The sequence below is a fragment of the Pelophylax lessonae genome (genome assembly GCF_965119305.1).
Source record: "Pelophylax lessonae genome assembly, chromosome: 2".
NCBI lineage: Eukaryota > Metazoa > Chordata > Amphibia > Anura > Ranidae > Pelophylax > Pelophylax lessonae.
The window spans coordinates 182,467,858-182,492,485 of NC_138769.1; the positions used below are offsets into that span (position 1 = coordinate 182,467,858).

A 24,628-nucleotide genomic window follows, 5' to 3' on the forward strand; every position below is an offset into this window, starting at 1 on the left:
AAAAAGGCATTGAGTGAATCTTATAACACAGATAACATAGCGTCTGGTTTGTTAAATGTAAGATATTCTTGTAAATCATGAGCAACCTCCTCCATAGAAGGAAAGAGTGTCAACCATTATGGGATGACCTTCCACAATGTATGGCAGCTTGGGGTCTGAAGGGATAAGATGAGTACAAGTGGGGAGTGATCTGATAATCCTCTAACAGCATAAGAGAGGCCAAGTACCAGGAGTAACATGGAAGGGAAGTGCAATTATAAATTGATTCTAGATAAGACCATATGGGATATTGGATAATATGGAGGGAGGATATATAGATTAGCCATTATTCATGGCATCCTGTAAAAGGTACAATACAGGAAAATGTATCTCCCTGCTGGGTCAGTCTGAACCTGTCTGCAGGCGAAGTCCATTCTATTAGCTATAAAAAGTGACACCCCTCTGGAGTATGAGGAATAAGTAGAGGGGAATTATAGGCTATAATGTGCATGCTTCAAGTAGTTCAAAGCATCATTGTGGAGATGCGTCTCCTGCAGGCAGAGCACAGACAGAGACATGTGTGGTAAATATGGCCTGTCGTTTAACAGAATTACTCAAGCCCCGGACATTCCAGGACACTAAACAATTAGTGGAAGAATCCATACCTAAATGGTATACATAAATAAGAGACAACAAATATGGCTACTTGCAACAGAGTCCAATCCATGTAGGTATTAATGGGTAATACTGGGAATGATCAGCAAAGAACACTGTTTTAACTTTAAATACATATTTATTGAATATCGAAGACAAAGTAGTACAAAAAGTGTGGTAAGACATAAAATAGTAAATAGTACCGTAAAATTGAAACATACTGGAAGTAAGTGGATAAGTCCTTGTCCTGGTAATGTAGTACTATATACAGATATGAATATAACATGTAATCAAGAATAACAGACATGTTGTGGTGGGATGTTGTATGATGATGACCAATGCTTACCTGTGCTATGTGAACATTGTAAGGTTTAAACCCAACACTAATTGCGGGTGTTTCGAAAGATTTATCATTCTAATTTGTAGTTCACCTTGTTTTTCACATTGGAAATAATTTACTTAAGGCAAATAGGCAGCTCATTTTGCAAGAGAATTTTGCATAGTAAACCAGGTGAAGCCCTGCGGAATTCCATCATCCAATTATGTACAGACAAAAATACTTTTTTTTTTTTTTGCATGTGATTAGGTATGTTTTGCAAAGTAAATGTTAACCACAATTACTGAACTAAAGAAAAAATAACTTGCAAAGTGAACAGCTTATCTGACTTTAGTAAATCAACCCCTTTTTTTATTGCTACTACTCTTTATTTATTTTTTAGCCGAGAAATTATGGTGAAAGTTACTGTGAGAGATTTTATCAATGAAATTAGCATCTTATATTAATTTTATTGATTTATTCATTTATTTCAGTAATTTACGTAGCGCTTTATATATATAATGTGCATTCACATCGGTCCATGCCCTCAAGTAGCTTACAATCTAAGGTCCCTAATTCCCATTTATACATACACATACTAGGGCCAATTTAGACAGTAACCAATTAACCTACCAGCATGCCTTTAGAGTGTGGGATGAAACCGGAGTACCCGGAGATGACCTACGCAGGCACAGGGAGAACATGCAAACTCCAAGCAGGTAGTGCTATGGTTGGGATATATAGACATAGTTTCTTGCTGAGTAAGGGCTTTCCTCCAGATGGCTTTATAAGATCTATTGAAGCTTCAGAATTTTTTAGATAGTGGAGATGATTTGCTAAAGTCAAATAGGCTGTTCATTTTTGTTCACGTGAAGTAGCACTTTGCAAGGAAATATTTACAATGGCTTAGTAACTTGTCATTGACACCCCACACAACCACCTCCTCACCCACCCCCACAATCGGAGGTAGGACAAGTATATTTATTTTTGTCCCTCTTCCTGGTTGTTCATCCAATCCCCTTTGGACAGTCAAAAAATACATTTTACTAGCATCAACAATCAGACCTAATATGGTCTTTAACACTTTCCTACCACTGCCTCCTAGCCCTTAAAGATGATCTAAATGCCAGGAGGTGAAGACAGGCATTCTGATCATGTGAACTTGAAAATCATCAACTTTTTTTTATAACGCTGTATACTAAATTTGCAGCTGTGTCCTCAATTTGTGTTCAGGCCACTGGGGCATATTACTGTTGCACTGTTTTCTTTTGTTAAGTCCTAGCAGGGCTGTGAGTGTGGGTGTATAGGATGGAAGACTTAGAAGGAGCTCAGTGTGGGTTGGTGTGTGCATGGAGTCTGTTTCCAGGCTACAGGCTGAGTTTATGGGGCTGGCAAGCCACAGGCATTGGGATACTGGATTTTTTAGTTTTTTGGGATAAAAAAGTCTGTGGGTTTTGCAGGTAGAACTTTGCTTGTCTAATCTTGGACATGATAGCTGTTCAGGCAATGTAGGGTATACCTTATATCCTGCTGTTGCTTTGTGATTGATTTTTGAGGCTGCAGTAGATTGGTTCCCTTTTCTTACATGGTCATCTTTGATGCTATCCAAACACCTCTATCAATAATATATTTTAAAGGGCATGCTTCTACATAATTAGAAAATATGGGCTGTATACACACAGCAATATTCGGGCAATTTCCAACACTTCATATAAGCTTGCAAAAATTACCAACCTACTACCAAGAGTTTTTATAGACAACGTGAAACCTAAAGTGTTAGTAATAAGTTGATTGGGTTAGTTTATTTTATAAATGTTAGGCTAGTAAGAAAAATTAAAGTTGTATGAACATTGCTCTTGCTTGTGTGTGTGCGTGTGTGTATGAGATAAGAATAAATGCATATTCTATTGACAGTGTATCGGGAGTCAGATACTTTTTTACAGTTTTGGATTGAGTAAGGATAGAGTAAAGTGAAGTAATTCAACTCACTTCCATTTATCCAAAAACTTTAATAAAAATTTGCAAATTACTTATATATGGTGGACCCAAAAATACTGACTTCCTTAAATAACTCTGATGTCTGCATAAAAATATCGAAAAGGGTTTCCATATAAACGATGATGACTAATGCTTATCCATCCCATCATCTGTGCCTAGGTCTTTGCTTTCTTTAAGAGCTTTGCCAGGCAAAGAATCTTCTGACAGGAAGATAGCCTCAGGACACTGCAGGGCAAAGCAGTAACATGGCTCTAAACAGGTGAAACCACAGCATGCAGAAGGGAGACCAGGCATCTGACACACCTAGAGGTGTGTTTGTTGCTGAAGTCACCATAACTTTTCAGCACGGCAAATACCCAAGACATGGTTAGTGGGGAAGTTAGAACTAATGGTTAACTTTATTTATTATTTTTTTTATGTGGTGGCAGTCATGTTAATCACTTGCCTACAAGGCACTTTCACCCCCTTCCTGCCCAGGCCAATTTTCAGCCTTCAGCGCTGTCACACTTTGAATGACAATTGTGCGGTCATGCTACACTGTACCCACATTTAATTTTAATATTTTTTGTTTTCACACAAATAATGCTTTCTTTTGATGGTATTTAATCACCACAGTTTTTTTTTTTTTTAATTAATAAGGGAACTAGCGCGCAGGAGTTTTTTTGGGACAGATGTATTATAGACCTTTATGGGTATACTATCAGAGATGCAGCAAATAAACCACAGCAATGTTATGTAAGTGATGAGTAAAGACTGAAATAAGCGCAATATCCATAGAATATACTCCTATTAAACTATAAATTCTGGTTCAAAATTAAATTTAAAAAATTTTGGTGGTCATGATTATTAAATAATAAATATTGAAGTGCTGGACTTGTCTTATGCAGTGATTGAATTAAATCTCATGTGTAAACTGATCAAAAAAGTGCTGGTGCAAAATGTGCTAGATTACAGTGCAATAAATATGTAAATATATCAAGCAACAATTAATTTTAAATTAATACTACTACGTATATAAAAATATATGCTTGTGCTAATCTACAGATAACCAATCAACATTGTGCAACAAAATTATAACCAAAAAAAAACAAAAATCCTCAAACATCAAAGTACAAGTGCAATAAATATTGGAAAAAAACGTGCTCATGTAATGCAATAAACAATATCAGAAGCTATCTGCAATAAATAACAAAATATACAATAAATATATGAGTGAAATAAAGTTCATTGGATAGAGTCCATATTACAATCCTCTAGTGACAAAGTGCAAACAGTGCTAGTCATCAAATCACAAGGAGTTCTCAGTGTTCATAGGTGAGGATCCTTCCACCACAGTGCTCAATGATCTTGCCAAGGTAAAACTCACCAGAGATTCTGCTGGTCAGATTATGAACCAGCAAACATGCATGAGCCACAATCAATTTCAGCCTGGAATCCTCTCTCCTTGTATACTGCTCAATGGATATCAGTTCATGATGAGCCACATAAGGGAATATAGAAAGGGATGCCACACATAGCGTGGTACTGTATAATACTTCTTTATTAAAAAAAAATAACAATAAACCACTCACATTTGATGATGTCTGCCAGACTCTAGGAATCTGCACATATAAGATCCACCCACTGCTCGGATCCTATTACAATGACTCACAAGCAGGGATACAAAGTAGCAGTGTGTGTGTGTGAGATCTCAGCTGTGCTGTATCATCGTCCTATCGCCACACCCTACTGGTGAGACCGCCCCGAGAAGACGTCAGGTGACAAAACCACTGATTGGCACTGATAGGTGGCACTAATGGGCTCTGATTGGTGGTACTGGTAGGTGGCACTGATAGGCAGTACTTATAGGCGACACTGATGGGCACTGATAAGCGGTGCTGATGGGTGGCACTGATGGGCAATGATAGGCACTGGTAGGTGGCACTGATGGGCACTGATAGACAGCGCTGATAGGTGACACTGATGAGGAGGCACTGATGGGCACTGGTTGGCAGCACTGATTGGCAGCATTGAAGAACACTGATTGGCAGCAATGATGGACATTGATTGGCAGCACTGGTCGGCACTGTGGGAGTGCCCTGATTATCAGTGCCGATGTCCCTTTAACACAAGCCAGTTATCGTCTCTCTTCTTCTGTCTTCATGCTGTCAGAGTGAGGAAAGAAAAGCTGATGATTGGCTTGTGTTTACATCTGTGATCAGCTGTCATTGAACACTGATCATGTGGTAAAGGGCCGCTGTGATCTGCCCTTTACCCAAATCACAGAGCGTGTTGCGAGACCGAGGTCTTCAATAGACGCCCTCCTGGCAAAGTAGGCCCCCACTGATGCCGTCATTTAGTTATAGCACAGGCAGGAAGGGGTTAAGGCCTGCAGAGAAGGAGTGGATAAGTCTATGGCAGGCATAATATGTGCTTAAAATCAGTTTTATTGTATCAGCTATCACCATCATCAAAAGTTCTCATCATGGCATAGGATGTAACATATTAATGCAAGGCTAGTTGATGTTTATTATATATTATCTGCTGACCCCTTCTGCAGGGTCCATTTACAAAGGCTTATTAAATGTTGCAAATAATTATCAATAGGTCTAAGGGAAAAAAAAATGCATTGGAATGTGATGCAAGTGTTAGAGACTGAATTAAATGAAGGCTTCTAAAAATTCCAATTAGTGTTTAAACATAATGTCCACCACACTATGTAGAAGTGAACTGGGGAGATGAAGGAGAATAGAGATAAAAGCAATGTCTGTTTCAAAGTGATGCAACAAATGTAATAGAAGCATACCACATGCACAATACATATTGAAAATGACATATACATGAGGCCTTACTCATAATTTAGAAAATAATAGTGTTATTTCTCTGAATTCTGTTTTGTTTTTGGTCTTTGTAAAAAGGCAGTAAAATCTTATAAAAAATAATACAAAATAGTTAAAGCTGAGTTCCGGGCACAGATGTCATTTTTTGATGAACATACCCCCGGGACAGTCAGGGCTAGCACATTCCACAATGGCTAGCCTCTGATCTGTCCCGGTTCGCACTTACCTTTTAGATGAAATACTTAGAAAATTTCTTCCACAGCGTTTCCATCTCTCTTGTGGGCAGCTGAAGCCGGCGCGGTCCTCTTCTGCGTCTTCTTCCGCGTCTTCTTCTCCCAGAATGCGCCGCACCGGCCCCTCTCGTCACTTCCGGCGTGGCGCCGCATTCCTAAACAGCTTCTGGGCATGCCCAGAAGCTGTTTAGCAGGGGAATGTGGCGTCGCCCGGAAGTGACGAGCGGGGCCGGTGCGGCGCATTGATTCCTGGAAGCGATGACGTTTAGCTCCCAGGAATCATCGCAGCGCAGGAAGTGACGGGGTGAGCCGCGGCTCCGAGGGAGGAAGCAGTCAGAGGTGAGTATTTACGATCTTCAATAAAAAGGTGAGTAAACAAAAAAAATAAAAATAACTATCCAATTTCTTTTCAGGTCTACCTAGCGGAGGGGCACAAAAAAAAAAATCGTTTTTGTGCCCGGAACTCCGCTTTAACTCTCATTAAACTATATCCTTCTATGAATCTATGGCAATGTGCAGAAAAAACCTGAGCTTTCTATGCTGTAACCTTTACTGATGGTATAAAAGTGTGAAAATATTATATATGCATACATATACATGCATAAATATATACCACAGTATCAAAAATAAATGGCGAGACAGTCAAAACTATATAGCCACACCCAGCGCAACAAAATTGAGTACAGTATCTGAATTTAAAAAAATATGAAGGTGATAAAATGTCAGCTGCCACTATCAATATAAAAATGAAAACAATCCAAAGGTGCTGCAAAATTAATTAATTAATTACACCAGCACTAGCAGAGCTTAAAGTTTGTACATTTAAACAGATATCCGAATGTCAAATGAACAATTCACATGAAAGTTCACCACATGATCAGTATTATTCATGGGTTGGTGAAACCACTAAGTTGTCTGGAGGTAATCAGGCTACTCCAAGCTTGTGACCCTTTCACCACACTACGTGAGTTCCTCTCAGCTTCAGAAAACAAACTCACCAGATTGGAATAGAAATTAAGCCTTGTACAGAGCTTTGAATGAGGACCCTATATCTCACACCTCTATCAGTTAGTGAATGCTCCTAAATAAAAAAGGGAGCACATAGCGTAATCGTGTTAAAATGTTTAATCCCCAAATCCCCTTTTAAAGTAAACTCACATAAAATAAAAAAAGCATCGATTATCATAAAACGATATCAAGGATGTTAAGCGTGTTCAGTCTCTCTCACCAGACTCCAGTAAACTCGAGCTCATGGATTCCCGGACGATTTCAAAGTTGCTGTCATCCACTCACAGAGGCCGCGTAATCACGCCCCGGACGCGTTTTGTCATTACGTCTCCTTCAGCGGGCGTGGCCACGTAATCCGGCCTCTCATACTAATACACACTCAGGCAGGAGCATTAACCCCTTCAGGCTAATGATTGCTTCAATGCGCAACCTGGAAGAGTCATCGGTGGTGCTCGGTACAAGCACCAAGCAGGCAGACCACACAGCTCCCGACACTGATGCTAAATACCAAGCAGCGCATAGGTGCGCAAATTTTAGTATAAAAATTAAAATTCTCACTCACAATATACATTAGTACAGTGGTCCTCAACCCTGGTCCTCGGGGCCCACTAACAGGTCAGATTTTAAGTATTACCTAGGGGAGATGCAGACTAGAATACTGCAATCACTGAGCAGCAAATGAGATCACCTGTGATGTAATTTAGTTATCTTGCAAACCTGGCCTTTTAGTGGGCCCGAGGACCGGAGTTGAGGACCACTGCATTAGTATATACAACTAATCATACAATTATATATGTAAATACCATATTAAATCTCTAAAGGTCTAGTGCATATTGATCAATGGAAGCAAACAATCCTAAACCTGAAGAGACAATTAAAGATATTCCAGTCACATAGTTAATACATTAATCACCTCTACACTACAGACCGTGCCTCATTTCACTTAAAAATCACTTATAAGCAATTAAGATCTAGGTTCTAGTGGTGAAAGGGTCACAAGCTTGGAGTAGCCTGATTGCCTCCAGAAAACTTAGTGGTGTCATCAATCCATGAATAATACGGATCATGTGGTGGACTTCTATGTGAATTGTTCATTTGACATTTGGATATCTGTTTAAATGTACAGACTTTAAGTGCTGCTAGTGTAATTCATTAATTAATTAATTTTGCAACACCTTTGGATTATATACCACAGTATATATATATATATATATATATATATATATATATATATATATACAGTGCCTTGCAAAGGTATTCACCCCCTTGACTTTTTATCTATTTTGTTAAATTACAGCCTTAAGTTCAACATTTTGTTAATCTGAATTGTATGTGATGGATCAGAACACAATAGTCTAAGTTGGTGAAGTGAAATGAGAAAAATATATACATACAACTATTTTTTAGAAATAGAAAACAGAAAAGTGACATGTGCGTATGTATTCACCCCCTTTGTTACAAAGCCCATAAAAAGCTCTGGTGCAACCAATTACCTTCAGAAGTCACATAATTAGTGAAATGATGTCCACCTGTGTGCAATCTAAATGTGTCACATGATCTGTCATTACATATACACATCTTTTTTTGAAAGGCCCCAGAGGCTGCAACACCTAAGCAGGAGGCACCACTAACCAAACACTGCCATGAAGACCAGGGAACTCTCCAAACAAGTAAGGGTCAATGTTGTTGAGAAATAAGAAGTCAGGGTTAGGTATAAAAAAAATATCCAAATCTTTGATGATCCCCAGGAGCACCATCAAATCTATCATAACCAAATGGACAGAACATGGCACAACAGCAAACCTACCAAGAGACGGCCGCCCACCAAAACTCACGGATCGGGCAAGGAGAGCATTAATCACAGAGGCAGCACAGAGACCTAAGGTTACCCTGGAGGAGCTGCAGAGTTCCACAGCAGAGACTGGAGTATCTGTACATAGAACTACAATAAGCCATTTGCTCCGTAGAGTTGGGCTTTATGGCAGAGTGGCCAGAAGAAAGCTATTACTTTCATCAAAAAACAAAATGGCACATTATGAGTTTGCGAAAAGGCATGTGGGAGACTCCCAAAATGTATGGAGGAAGGTGCTCTGGTCTGATGAGACTAAAATTGAACTTTTTGGCCATCAAAGAAAACACTATGTCTGGCGCAAACCCAACACATCACATCATCCAAAGAACACCACCCCCAAAGTGAAACATGGTTGTGGCAGCATCATGCTGTGGGGATGTTTTTAAGCAGCTGGGACTGGTAAACTGGTCAGAGTTGAGGGGAAGATGGATGGTGCTAAATACAGGGATATTCTTGAGCAAAACCTGTACCACTCTGTGCGTGATTTGAGACTAGGATGGAGATTAATCTTCCAGCAGGACAATGACCCCAAACACACTGCTAAAGCAACACTTGAGTGGTTTAAGGGGAAACATGTAAATGTGCTGGAATGGCCTAGTCAAAACCCAGACCTCAATCCAATAGAAAATCTGTGGTCAGACTTAAAGATTGCTGTTCACAAGCCCAAACCATCCAACTTGAAGGAGCCGGAGCAGTTATGCAAGGAGGAATGGGTAAAAATCCCAGTGGTAAGATGTGGCAAGCTCATAGAGGACTTATCCAAAGTGACTTGGAGCTGTGATTGCCGCAAAAGGTGGCTCTACAAAGTATTGACTTTAGAGGGGTGAATAGTTATGCACATTGACTTTTTCTGCTATTTTGTCCTATTTGTTGTTTGCTTCACAATAAAAAATAAATAAATAAAAAAAAAACGTCTTCAAAGTTGTGGGCATGTTCTGTAAATTAAATGATGCAAATCCTCAAGCAATCCATGTTAATTCCAGGTTGTGAGGCAACAAAACACGAACAATGCCAAGGGGGGTAAGTACTTTTGCAAGGCACTGTATACATATATATCTGTATATATATATATATATATATATCTCTTTTGACCTCTTCCTTTATATATATATATATATATATATATATATATATATATATATATATATATAAAATATAAAGGAAGAGATCAAAAGAGAAAGATGCTCCATTACTCAAATCTGTTGTCAATATCATGCTAATTTTACCATTTAGCTTGTATGCATTTACATTGCCCTAAATAAAAGTAATAATCAGAAACAAATGGGTATAAGAGTCTTTTTAGGCTTAACTAACTATTAGGTATACAGAAGATCTTAGAGGATTGCTGTCTACTCCAATAATTTCCATGAAACATCGTTTTGGTCTATGAGTGTACACTCATGCTAGTTAGGAGCCAGTAAAAAAAAAATGTTGTGCTTACTGATACCTTGAGTTCACTGATATCTGCTATTTAATACTGAAGCTGGAAAGACGTCCACAATAATTATTTGATAGAACTGTAAAATAAGATTAACTTCAATGTTCTCTATTGAAATCATGTTCTCTCCTGTGTGCATATTAATGAGCATACAGATAATATTATTATCCATTATACATATTGCTCCGTGACTGCATAAATATATTTTAAGTGCATATATGGAATTCTACCATTCTCATTAGTACAATAAGAATGTAAGAGGGTTTGAAGAGAAAAAGTACAGGAAAAGTGTAACAAATGTAAATAGGTATTTAAAAAAAATGCTGACCGCACACTCACACATACACACAAAAACACACACATACACAAAACACAATGCATTGTTATTTCTCCAGTAAATGCAACATCAAACATTTTTCTTCATTGCTGGGAATTGACAACTTCGAACCTGCAGTAATCAGATCCACACTTTCCACACCATTCAGATTTGTTTTTTGCATTAGGATCTAAGGCCAATAAGTAATGTCCATAATACACAGTTATTGATAACTATACAATTATTAAACTATGGATGCTCTTTTTTATGCTAAATTGAACTATAAGGCAAAGTTACCATAACCAATTGCTTTAATGTTGAATAGACATGGGAAAGTCATACCTAGACCTGAGATTTTATAATCAATAAAAATGTTTTATTTATTTCTATTATATTTGAATAAACCTTACTGGAACCTGTATCCCCAAACTGAGGATTCCTCCTCCCCTGATGCCATAATGACAACTCTAAAATTCATGGTTTCTCACTTTCTGCCTCTGTGGCAATGGTCGCCAGGGCAAATAAAGCCCTGTGGAGTTGCAGACCACAAACAAACTTAACAGAGTGTGTTAAGCTGGATACACACTATACAACTTTTGTGGTTAGATTTCCTTTAGATTTACCTTCAACTATGTAGTGCAAGGGCCTGCCTGATTGCATACAAATTAAAAGTGCTTAGATTTGACCTCATATTATATGGTTTTGGTAAATCTAAAGGAAAAAATCTAAAGACAATTGTATAGTGTGTATGACCCATTACTGTGCTCCACTCTTTTAGAAAAAAAAAAAAAAGCTTAGCTTTTAAATTCCATTTAATGACCTTTTCTTGTGCTATTTTAGGCATTTTGGGTGTAGACCTAAATCAAAAGTCAATAAAAAGATGTTTAATATGTATACTTTTTTTTTCAGCTCCACTAACAGATAAACCACCGAAGTTACTCCAGCCTTTGGAAAATAAATTAACAATTCAAGAAGCTCAGATAGGTAAGAAAACTTACATTTTTCAGAATATTTCCTGCTTAATGTTTTTTTTTTTTTTTTTGTAAAACATTAAATTACAATTACTTTTAAGCACATATTTTTTGCCTTGCAAAATGTTTCATTGTTAATATGTAAAGGAGAATGAAACTTCTTTCCCATTTGAAAAATGGAACAAACTACAATTGGAAACCTCATCATAAAAGATAAATGGGCAGATTTTCAAAGCAACTTGAACTGATAGAGTACTTGTAAATTCTTTGTTTAAATTAACTTTGCTTTCGGAAACATCTTTGACAAATGGGCATGTCTTTTTTTTTCTTATTCTTTTCACATTGAAGAAACGCATTTTAATGCTGTAATTAGTAATGGTTAGATCACAGTATTGTCTTCTGTAGCTGAATTTTAGAGTACAGCAATTATACTCATTCCCAATCATGCCTTATTTAAAAACATGTATTGAATAAATGATAATGTTAAAGGACAAAGTGAATACACAGTATATGCTTGGAAAAAAATTTAATGTTATTCAGAGTTTTTTTTTTTTTTTAACATACTGTATGTTCATAATTCTGGTCCATTACTTTGGTGACCAAATTTTGTGTTGTTTCGATTGTGACAGTTATTTTTAATAGTTTATCCTTCAGCAAATCACCCTCATGTTGTGTTTTTACCCTCAAGATTTTTTATTCTGGTCCATTATTTTTGATGACTAAATTATGTGTGTTTTTTATTGGGGCAGGGTATTTTGGTGTCAATAAAATGTTCATCCTTTCACAAAAAATATTACACTTGAATAAGGACACATTCATTTCCCGAAGGTATTACAAAGAGTTTAGGCCACTCTTATCCATAAAGCTAAAGTGAAGGCACTGAAAAACAGATCAGTAGATTCCCTCGACATATGCATTTTTTATTCACATATATAATATCTTTGAAAATCAGATGACATGATCCTGCTGCTCTGCTTCATATTTCTAAAGCTGTGGCCTGGAAATAATGATCACTATTAGTCATTTGACACAGGATGTTGCTTTATTCTTTAAAGCATTTAGTTATAGGGACACAGAGATTAGCTTTGCTGTCATTAAACCTTTTTGGGTAGAGTAAAGAGGCAGAGAGGTGCTGGTGGCACTTCCAGTGTACATTCTAAGCTGTAGTAACTTAATTGTGTCAAGGTAATAAACATCATTAAATTATTCTGTTAGTGCCGGTTCACACTGGGGCGACCTGTGAGGCGACCTGTTCTAATAGGAGCGACACAAGTCGCTTCCGACCTAGAAAAAGGGTCCGGAGCTTCTTTGGGGCGACCAGGAGGCGACCGCCATAGACTTCAATGTTATGAAGTCCGTGGCGGCCGCTCCGAGGTCGCGGCGGGCTGCTCGCACCGCGATCTCGGAGGTCGCCCCTGCAAGTAGCGTCGCGGTAATGTGAACCGGCGCTTACTGCAATAATAAAATTAATAATAATAATAATAATAATAAAATTAATAATAATAATAATAATAATAATAATAAGTTACCATTTCCATTGACCATGCTCCTAACTTAGAAAGCTGCCCTCACAAAAGGTTTTTCATTGCTAGATATTAATAATTGCGGTGGCAGTATGGATGTCATTTTAACCACTTAAGCCCAAGAGGATTTTCCTGCTCAAAGACCAGGGCATATTTTGCGATTCGGTACTGCGTGAATTTAACGGACAATTGCACGGTCATGCAACACTGTACCCAAATTAAATTGACGTCCTTTTTTTTCCCACAAACAGAGATTTCTTTTGGTGGTATTTGATCAACTGTGTGATTTTTATTTTTTGCGCTATAAACAAAAAAAGAGCGTAAATTTTGAAAAAATAACACTATTTTTCACATTTTTATATGAAATCCCCCCCAAAAAAATGTAAAAATCAAAATGTTTTAACATTTTAGGCCAATTTGTTTTCTGCTACATATTTTTGGTAAAAAAGAAATCACAATAAGCGTATTTTGATTGGTTTGCGCAAAAGTTATTGCGTTTACTAACTAAGGGAAAGATTTATGTCATTTTTATTGTTTTTTTTTTTAACTAGTAATGGCGGCGATCTGCAATTTTTTTTTGCGGGACAGATCGGACCCCTGACTAACATGTTTTGACACTTTCGGGGGTACCAGTGACATTACTACAGTAATCAGTGCTATAAATATGCACTGTTACTGTAAAAATGACACTTTATTAGTGATCAAGGGGTTAAGTGTGTCCCTAGGGGCGTGAGTCTAACTGTAAAGGGGCGTGGCTTGTGATGTAACCACAGAGATATGCGATCCTACATAGCAGGGTCGTATAATCTCTGTTCTTACATCAGGGAGAATGACAGGCGGCTTTGTTTACATTTCTCCCTCTCCAGCGGGAGATCGCGGGTGGCGGACATCGGAGCCACCGGTCACTCACGCGGGGATGCCCGTGAACAAGCGGTGGCAGGAGCGGGCTTTCGGCGCCGCGCACTCACCCCCTGCATGCTCCTGGGCGAGCGATGTAGTACTACGTCGCTTTGCCTCGGAGGGGGTGAGTGCCGCAGTAAATATACTGTGGGTGGTCGGCAAGCGGTTAACTAGCGCCACCACTCCAGTCTGTAGGTCCCATTTCCCTTACCCTATTGCCCCTGAAGCTTGGTGTCTGATATATCTGGAATGCTGACTGTAATGTAAAGTAATAAAAAGTAAGAGGTGAAATTAAATAAACCCCTAAAGCGAAACCTGCAGCCTTGACTAACCACTACATCCTATTTAAGCTTAAACAACCCCACAAAGATATGTTAAAAAAAAAAGGGAAGCTATTCATAATTAAACATTTACTGCAAAAAAATAAAAAAATAAAAACCTGAAATTACTAAGCCAAAGCTCCTACATTTGAAAACCAGAGTCTATTGGCACTTTTCCACTGCAAGTACCGGCTAGTACCGGCTCGGCTCTACTCGGCCCTGCTTGGCCCGGTTTGCTTTTCCACTGTGGTACCGCATGGTATAGTGTCGGAACGGTTCGGTACGGTACGGTATAGGTTTGCTTTTCCACTAAAGTAGTACTAAAGTTAAGTGGGTGGGATAACAACGGGGTGGGTGTGATTCTCTGACCAATCAGTGGCTAGTAGTGACTGCATGCAAAGGATTGGGGGATATGGTACCAGTTTGGTACCTGTTGGAACCACAATCGAGTAGGTACTGTTTTTTCAGAGCCGTACCGTACCGTACCGTTCGGTTCCATGCAGTGGAAAAACAAACCTATACCGTACCGTACCGTACCGAACCGTTCCGACCCTATACCATGCGGTACCGCAGTGGAAAAGCACAAAAGCGTGCCGAGCCGGTACGGTTCTATGCAGTGGAAAAGTGCCATAAGTTACTGATGTAAATTCTAATGATCACTTTCCTCTGAGGCCTCAGAAAATCATTTCTACTGCATAAGCGGGTTTGTAGTATGTGATCTATCATAAAGAATATCACAATGATATACCTGCACTTTTAATTTCACAACTTCTGGCATTCTATCTTGCTTTCAATTTAACAGTTGTCTGTAACACCAAGTTTGAAAGTGTCTGTAATGACAGTGTTTTGATACCGAAGCATCTAAACAGTATTTGTGTAAGTGAAAGTTAGCTGTTAAATGAAAACAGCAAGTATATAGAAGATGTGATATCCTCTTGAGGACTGTGCAAAAAAAAGCAGTGCTGTTTAAAAGCTGCCAAACATCTGAGTTTTGTGCCAAAGGTCACGCCAGATGTTTTAAGACACTATGCTTACTTCTAAACAACTTGAAGAAATCAGTAAAACTATTTAGGTATTTTCATTATAGACATAATTCTATGCTTTAAAAAAAATAAAATAAAATGACACATCACCAGCCCCAAAGCTACACAGCTTATATGACATCTTCTCCTTTGAGCCCCGGTTCACACTTCTGCGAGTGCGGGGTTCGCATGTAATGTCGGAGCGCACTGCTCCTTCATTACATGCGATCGGCTGTGCGGTGCGAGTTTAGCCATACACTTTGTATGGCTAAATTCGCACCGCACCCGCAGCAAACTCGCACAGGACCCTTTTTGGCAGCCGCATCAGGATCGGATCGCACAGCGGTTCACACTTGTGCGATCTGATCCTGTGCGAACTGCAAGATCGCACTGCGATATGCGATCAAACTGGGAGTGTCATTAAGATTACATTGACACCCCCAGTGTATCGCATATGGCAGTGTGAACTGCCGGGGGTGCGTGTGCGATGCGGGAACAGGCTGCGGATTCGCAGCCTTCCCGCATCGCATAAGTGTGAACCGGACCTAAAAGAGAAACTATACCAGTTTTGTTTTGATTATAAGAAATGTTTTAACTGAAGTTTTGTGCCTATTTTACCATATATTACAAATATTTAAAAAGAAAAATGTCATAAATGGATAAGGAAATATATAAGGAAAAAAGGCATAAGGGACACAGGTGTACATTTAGTAAATTGAGAAGTTTTCTCTCAGTTCACTTCTCGGCAGTTCTCAGAGAAAAAATATCTCCTCTGGCACCCAGTTTAGAAGGTGGAGAACTTCACTTCTCACAGGGTGATCAGAGGAGAATTTTTTTCTCTGAGAACTGCCGAGATCTGTGTATAACTGGGTGGACTGCCTGTAATCTCACCAGATATTGTGAGATTACAGCCGCCCCTAAGTTTAAAAAGTGAAACTAAACTTTAAAAGAACTCGTAATGACATGTTCTGACACATGAAAACATATCTATACACACATACATGCACAGTATATATACATATATACATACAGTATATATATATATATATACACACACACACATATATATATATATATATATATATATATATATATATATATATATATATATATATATATATACACACACGTACATACAGTATATATATATATATATATATATATATATATATATATACACCAGTACACACAATATATATATATATATATATACATATATATATATATATATATATATATATATATATATATATATATATATTGTGACAGGAAGTCAGGTAAATCTATGGGTGTTGTCACCGATGGGAGATATATTTCTGCTTGGTTTAGACAATTCACCAATTACTATCAGGTGTCGGCTGCAGAGGTAGGCAGGAGGGTGTACCGAAGTTGAGAAAACTTTCAGCTGTTCAGAATGAGGCAATTAAGACCTCTATAATTTGTCCAAAGGGAGTCTATTGATTGCTGTCTCCTGAGGCTGTGTAAGCTGGGGAGAGCAGTCAGATGAGAGACTTCTTAGGCTCCGTTCACATGTCAGCGTATGATCGCGGGCAGAACCGCCGCGGTTCCGCCTGCGATCCGGAGATTTATTGCAAATCGCGGGACGCCTAGCGTTGCCCGTTGATTTGCAATAGCCCCCCAAACGCCAAGCGATGTTGCCGCGATTTACGCCAGCCGAATCGCGGCAACATCACGCAAACAAAATCGCGGGATGTAATACGCTCCAAAAAAGTACAAGAGCTTCTTTGGAGCGTATTGCGTCCCGCGATTTTGTTTGCGCGATGTTGCCGCGATTCGGCAGGCGTAAATCGTGGCAACATCGCTCGGCGTTTGGGGGGCTATTGCAAATCAACGGGCAACGCTAGGCGTCCCGCGATTTGCAATAAATCTCCGGATCGCGGGCGGAACCGCGGCGGTTCTGCCCGCGATCATACGCTGACATGTGAACGGAGCCTAAAGGTGAGGTGTTGAACTTTTTTCTGTGTAAAGAAAACACAAATGGACATTTGAGTGTCTGCTGTAGGACCAGCAGTGTCTGCCCAACAGTAGGTTGGGAAGACTTCTTAGGTAGGTTCCGGTGTGTGAGAAGGTAGACGCCCACAGCGGCCAGGATTTATTTCGTGTTTTATTTTGATTTTTTGATGTTTTTGCTGCATGCACTTGTTTGACGAAATTGGAAGAATAAACCATAAACTGTTGTTTTCAATCACTCCTCGGCTATCTCCCTGTGTGACGAACCCCCCAAAAGGGGTTATCCACACCTGCTACCGAGCTAATCCCTCACATATGGTGGAGTGCCGCGGGCAGTTAAAGTAAACCCAAAATGGAGGGGATACTGAAACAACTGATTATATCGAATGCAGCCCAACAGCAGGCAAATGCAGCTCAACAGCAGGCAAATGCGGATTTTCAGCAGAGCTTTGCAGCTCAACAACAGGCTCACCAAGAGAGCATTGCAGCTCAACAACAGGCTCACCAAGAGAGCATGGCAGCTCACCGAGAGGCCGTTGTAGGCTTGGAACAGAGACAACAGCAGCAAATGGAGGCCATTGTGAAACAGCTTCAGAGACAGCAGACCGAGGCTGGGAGTCAGGCCAGTAACATACCGACTTTTCAGGTAAACCACTTATTGCCAAAGATGACTACAGATGAGGACCCTGAGATGTTTCTGACCACGTTTGAAAGAACAGCGGAGAAAGAGAGTTGGCCTAAAGAACAGTGGGCTGGACTAGTGGCCCCCCTATTAGCTGGAGAAGCCCAAAAGGCATATTTTGACTTGGAACTTGCAGATGCAAAAAACTATGATCGATTAAAAATGGAAATATTGGCATGTTTTGGGGTAACCTTGGATGTCCGTGCTCAGCGGGTCCACAGTTGGAGTTATCAGCTGAAGAAACCACCCCGGTCGCAGATGTATGACCTCATCCATTTGGCTAAGAAATGGCTGCAGCCAGAAATTCTGTCTGGACCAGAAATTTTGGAGCGAGTAGTCATGGACAAATTTCTTAGGACTCTTCCTAACACCCTGCAGAAATGGGTGAGCCATGGTGGTCCGGAAACCGCAGACAAATTAGTAGACCTGGTCGAAAGGTACATAACAACTGAGAATTTGACCTCTTTTTCCAGAGATGCACAGACTTTTCACCCCAAGACCAGACCCTCCCCACCTATAAGTAAGACTGCGTCAGGGGATGGGGGTGGAGAGAGGATCCAAAGAGCAACTAGAGGTATTAGCAGGACTACTACTAATGTTTGGCGAGAGCGGCCTGGAAGACCCATCCCACAGGAGAGGACCGGAAGGTTGATTTGTCACCGTTGCAGGGGAGAGGGACATGTAGCAGTGGTTTGCCCAGCGGTTTGCCCAGCGGATGATTAACCCATGCATTGTGACTTTCTGACAGAGAGACAACAGTCCTTTTTTGCAACCACATACACTGCAGTAAAGGGGAATGAGAAACCTTTATATAGAATGTGTTTAGATGGTAAAGATGTTGTGGTATTATTGGATTCAGGTAGCCTGGTCACCTTAGTGAGAAGTGATCTAGTGGTGAAAAAAAACTTACATCCTAGGAAAATGGCGTAGTTTGTGTACACGGGGACACTCGAGAATATCCAGTGACTACAGTTACTTTTGAAACATCCCTCGGTATCCTGTGTCACCAAGTGGGTTTAGTTCCCAAACTGCCACATGACGCCATTGTGGGAAGGGATTTCCCAAAGTTCTGGGAACTCTGGGATTGCCCAGATTCCCCAGTAGGTGGTTCTTCTGAGCCTGAACCATCTACTCCAGAATCATCTGTGAGGATTATCCTGAGTTTCCGTGCTCAGTCTTAGCCGGGGAAACACCAGTCCCTAGGGAGGAGCCTGCTACCTCAGAAGAGGAACAGCGGCCGTTAGGGTTGGATGACCTTAAGGTGCACCGAGAAAATTTTATCACTGAGCAATTGAGGGACCCCACATTGCTAAGAGCCCGGGAGAATGTAGTGAAGATAGATGGGGAGCTAGTTAACCCTGACGAGAGGATTGCCCTCCCTTACTTCATTATTGAAAGGGACCTCTTATATAGAGTGTCACAGAGGATAGAGGACACCGTTGAGCAACTGGTAGTGCCTAAACCGTACCGCAAGATGGTTTTGGAACTGGCCCATGGGCACATTCTTGGGGGACATTTGGGAGCAGAAAAAACCCGGGAGAGAATCACCCAGAGGTTTTATTGGCCTGGGATCACTAAGGAAGTGGAATTGTACTGCTCTTTCTGTCCAGTGTGTCAGATTAATGCACCCATGCCCCATTTCCGCAGTCCGTTGGTACCCCTGCCCATTATCGAGGTCCCTTTTGAGAGGATCGCCATGGATTTGGTTGGGCCCTTACTGAAGTCCACTAGAGGGCACCAGCACATCTTGGTAATAATGGATTATGCCACCCGTTACCCAGAAGCGATTCCTCTCCGAAATACCTCTGCTAAAACCATAGCCAAGGAGTTATTTCAGGTTGTCACTCGGGTGGGTCTGCCTAAGGAAATCCTAACTGACCAGGGCACCCCGTTTATGTCTAGGGTGACAAGAGAACTTTGTAAACTCCTGAAAGTGACCCAGTTACGTACCTCAGTATATCACCCTCAAACAGATGGGTTAGTGGAGAGGTTTAATAAAACGTTAAAACAAATGTTGAGGAAGGTGGTGGATAAAGACGGAAAGAATTGGGATTATCTGCTCCCTTATCTGATGTTTGCCATAAGAGAGGTTCCCCAATCATCCACAGGGTTCTCTCCGTTTGAGTTGCTGTATGGGAGGCACCCCGGGGCCTACTGGACATTGCCAGGGAAACATGGGAGAATGAGAGTTCCCCTCATCGAAGTGTGATTGAGCATGTGGCACAAATGCAAGATAGAATTGCCCAAGTGATGCCGATTGTGAAGGCACATTTAGCCCAAGCCCAGTTGGCTCAACAAAGGATTTACAATCGTGGGGCCCAGGTCCGTTCTTTTGCACCTGGTGATAGGGTGTTGGTGTTGGTCCCCACGGTCGAAAGTAAATTCCTATCCAAATGGCAGGGGCCCTATGAAGTGTTGGAGAAAATAGGGATGGTGAATTATAAAATTAGCCAACCGGGAAGACGAAAACCTGAGCAGCTCTATCACGTGAACTTGTTAAAACCATGGAAGGATAGAGAGTCCTTGGTCGCTGAGACTACCCGAGTTTCTGCTCCAGTTAACCTGGCTGTCCCTGAAGTTGGGATAGCAGAGACTCTGTCCAAAATTCAGAAACAGGAGGTTAAAGAATTTGTGCTCCGTAATAGGGAGAAGTTTTCAGACCTGCCAGGTTGGGTCTCTGGAGTTAAACATGACATCATCACCACACCAGGAGATAAGGTCAAGTTAAAGCCTTATAGAATTCCAGAAACCCGGCGAGAGGCCATTCGCCAGGAAATTAAAAAAATTCTTGAGTTGGGGGTGATAGAAGAGTCAAATAGTGATTGGTCCAGTCCCATTGTCTTAGTGCCCAAACCAGATGGAAGTTGGCGGTTTTGTAATGATTTTTCGCCGCCTGAATAAAATCACTAAGTTTGACACCTATCCTATGCCCCGCATAGATGAACTAATTGATCGCCTAGGCACTGCCCGGTACATGACCACGTTAGACCTTACCAAGGGTTATTGGTAAATTCCTCTCTCGGGGTCGGCCAGGGGAAAAACAGCATTTGTAACTCCAGACGGATCTTTCCAATATCGGAGGATGCCTTTTGGGTTACAGAATGCTCCTGCCACATTCCAACGCACCATAGATAAGACCCTTCGGCCTCATCAAGCCTATGCTGCTGCATACCTCAATGACGTGGTCATTCATAGTGAGGATTGGGACTCACACTTACCAAAAGTTCAGGCTGTGTTGGATTCCATCTGGAAGGCTGGATTTACAGCCAATCCAAAAAAATGTGCCATTGGGCTAGAAGAGGCGAAGTATCTGGGGTATACCATTGGTAGAGGTATAATCAAGCCCCAAATAAATAAAGTTGAGGCTATTAAGCATTGGCCACGTCCCACCAACAAGAAACAGGTTCGTGCATTTTTGGGGATTGCAGGTTATTATCGCTGTTTTATTCCCCATTTTGCCTCACAGGCTGCTTCCCTGACCAATTTGACCAAAGGGAAGGAGTCTGTCATGATCAAATGGACTCCCGAGGCAGAAACAGCTTTTCAGGCTTTAAAACAGGCCTTATGTAGTCAGCCAGTTTTAAACTCGCCTGATTTTTCACGAGACTTTGTGGTTCAGACGGATGCATCAAATGTGGGTTTAGGAGCTGTACTGTCCCAGATTATCAATGGGGAAGAACACCCTGTTATGTACCTCAGCCGAAAGTTGAAGGCCCATGAGGAGAATTATGCCACCATTGAGAAAGAGTGTTTGGCGGTGAAATGGGCCTTGGATTCTCTCCGGTACTACCTCCTGGGTAGACAGTTTGAACTGGTGACGGATCACGCCCCATTGAAGTGGATGGCACAGAACAAGGAGACCAATAGGAGAATAAATAGGTGGTTCCTGGCCCTTCAGGAATTTAGTTTTGTGGTAACGCATCGCCCCGGTGTTCAAATGGGGCATGCAGATGGTTTGTCCCGAGCACATGCGTGCCTGGCAACCTGTGTCCCAACCCTAGGGTTGAAACAAGAGGGGGGGTATGTGACAGGAAGTCAGGTAAATCTATGGGTGTTGTCACAGACGGGAGATATATTTCTGCTTGGTTTAGACAATTCACCAATTACTATCAGGTGTCGGCTGCAGAGGTAGGCAGGAAGGTGTACGGAGAATTGAGAAAACTTTCAGCTGTTCAGAATGAGGCAATTAAGACCTCTATAATTTGTCCAAAGGGAGTCTATTGATTGCTGTCTCCTGAGGCTGTGTAAGCTGGGGAGAGCAGTCAGGTGAGAGACTTCTAAAGGTGAGGTGTTGAACTTTTTTCTGTGTAAAGAAAAAACAAATGGACATTTGAGTGTCTGCTGTAGGACCAGCAGTGTCTGCCCAACAGTAGGTTGGGAAGACTTTTTAGGTAGGTTCCGGTGTGTGAGAAGGTAGACGCCCACAGCGGCCAGGATTTGTTTTGTGCTTTATTTTGATTTTTTGATGTTTTTGCTGCATGCACTTGTTTGACGAAATTGGAAGAATAAACCATAAACTGTTGTTTTCAATCACTCCTCGGCTATCTTCCTGTGTGACGAACCCCCCAAAAGGGGTTATCCACACCTGCTACTGAGATAATCCCTCACAATATATATATATATATATATATATATATATATATATATATATATATATATAGTATATATACACACACACACACACACACACACCAGTGTATATATATATATATATATATATATACCCACAAACACACATACATACATACATACAATATATACATTCATTTTGAACCCACTGGTGCTGATATATAGGAGGAAAGAAGTCTTCTTCCTCTAATCACACAGCTTCTCCCCCTGATTCTCCACCTCTGAGCTGGAGAAGCAGGAAGAGGAGATCTTCAAAGAGAAGCACAGTGATAAGGTGACATCATGTGTTACTAAACTAGACGTTTCTGTTGCAGTGAATGCAAGCCGTTTGTGTACTGAGATGAGAAGAGAAGAATATGTTCTCCACTACTCTTCTCAGTAATTTAAACCGGCAATGCTCTGAGACAAGCCGTGATCATCCAGATCTCGGCTTATCTCAGTTTACTAAACGTACACCTAAACGTTAATGCACCACATCCCAATTTTTTTTTTTTAAATACCCAAACATAAACAAGTAGATGACACTTTCCACACATTGCACCTGTAAGAAGTGTTTTCCCCCCTCCACATGCTGACTTCCATGATTGCATGATCCCCTATAATATCCCACTCCCTCGGAATGATTTTGTACCTGATCTTCGCAACTTCTCATCTTTCAGACACCTAGTCTATTACTTCTCACATTCCCATACATACTTATGAAGTATAATTGTGCAAAATGCATCAAGGCGGTGTTCTTTTTTCCACTGAATAATATGGTTAATAGATAGAACAGTATATTTACTATAACTTTCTAAGAGGGTTTGAATACTTGGTAATGCAAATGAACAGTGGTGATAACTTGACAACTCTATATGGGGACATCTGATTTGTGTTATAAATGAATTCTGCATCTGTGTTGTAGCTAGTGCTTTTTAATGTGTACATGCTGTTTTTCATCTGAATCTGTATCCGTTAAATATTTCTTTTATATTTTTATTTATGAGCATGTTTTTAAAGTGGTTGTCAACCTCAGACATGAAATAGGAACAAAGCATATCCCTCTCTAGTGTGTACATGTTTTGAATAAGAGCACTAAGTGTTATTTCTGTCTGCTGCTTCATTCCTCTGCTATTAGCAGGAATCAATTCTGACAAGTTTTCTGACACCAAGAGAAAAAAAGGTGACAGGGGGAGGGATCTCCAGTTGATTGACAGGCTCAGCTCTGTTCCTGTGGGCTGTGTGAAGGGGGATGTGTCTCTTCCTATCAATCAGCTCTCAAAGCTCTCCTCACTGAGCCCTGTAAATTGTGATTTCAGCTCTCTGTCCCCTTTTTTTCTGAACTCTCAGACAAGCTTTATAATTCAGCACTTTGAATGTAGAGAGGAGAAGACTGAGGATTGACAGGTACAACTACTACAATGTAGGAGGATTTTTTAATCTGTGTGTCACCTGAGGCCTGTCACCTCACTAGGTATATGTAAGGGTTTACAACTGCTTTGATAGCACCTTAAAATTCACATCTACTTGTTTATGTTTTGTGTACCCCAAAAAAAGCACAGTAGTATCCACCGCTCTGACACATTCACTTAAGTGTCTGTGTAAAAGTAGGTATTATTTTTTGCACTCTGTAAACGTGCTTTTTTTCAACAGAAGTTAAGAAAAGAGCCAAAAATGTATACAATATATTATATTATGTGAAAAAATGTTTGTGCAGGAGCATTGTCTTGGTGGAGAATTCACTTGTCAGTTATGATCTTTTCCTCCGTAACCTGTTCAGAATTTTCAAGTAACCATGATGCTTTACCGTTGTACCATGTTCTATGAACTTTGTGTTTTTAGCTGTCCATTTCTTGAGTCATCATGGACATCTTTCTGTTCCTTCTTAAACCACCTATCTCATTCAAAAACACTTGATTTTTTCATGAAATGTTCACCATAAGCAACAGAGTTAAATATTTCTGTCATTCATTTTCCACCAAAAGCAGAACACACTCAGGCTGTGTGACATTCCACTG

The 24,628-nt window shown here is 40.4% G+C and overlaps 1 protein-coding gene across 1 annotated transcript in view; it reads left to right on the forward strand.

Annotated features, from left to right (window-relative positions):
* The window catches only part of IL1RAPL1 (interleukin 1 receptor accessory protein like 1), a 1,835,933-nt gene that overhangs the window by 1,397,650 nt on the left and 413,655 nt on the right, over window positions 1-24,628 (forward strand). Inside the window, exon 6 of the mRNA XM_082248500.1 lies at window positions 11,523-11,597. Coding sequence (XP_082104626.1) covers window positions 11,523-11,597 — 75 coding nt within the window. The remainder of the gene's footprint in view (window positions 1-11,522; window positions 11,598-24,628) is intronic.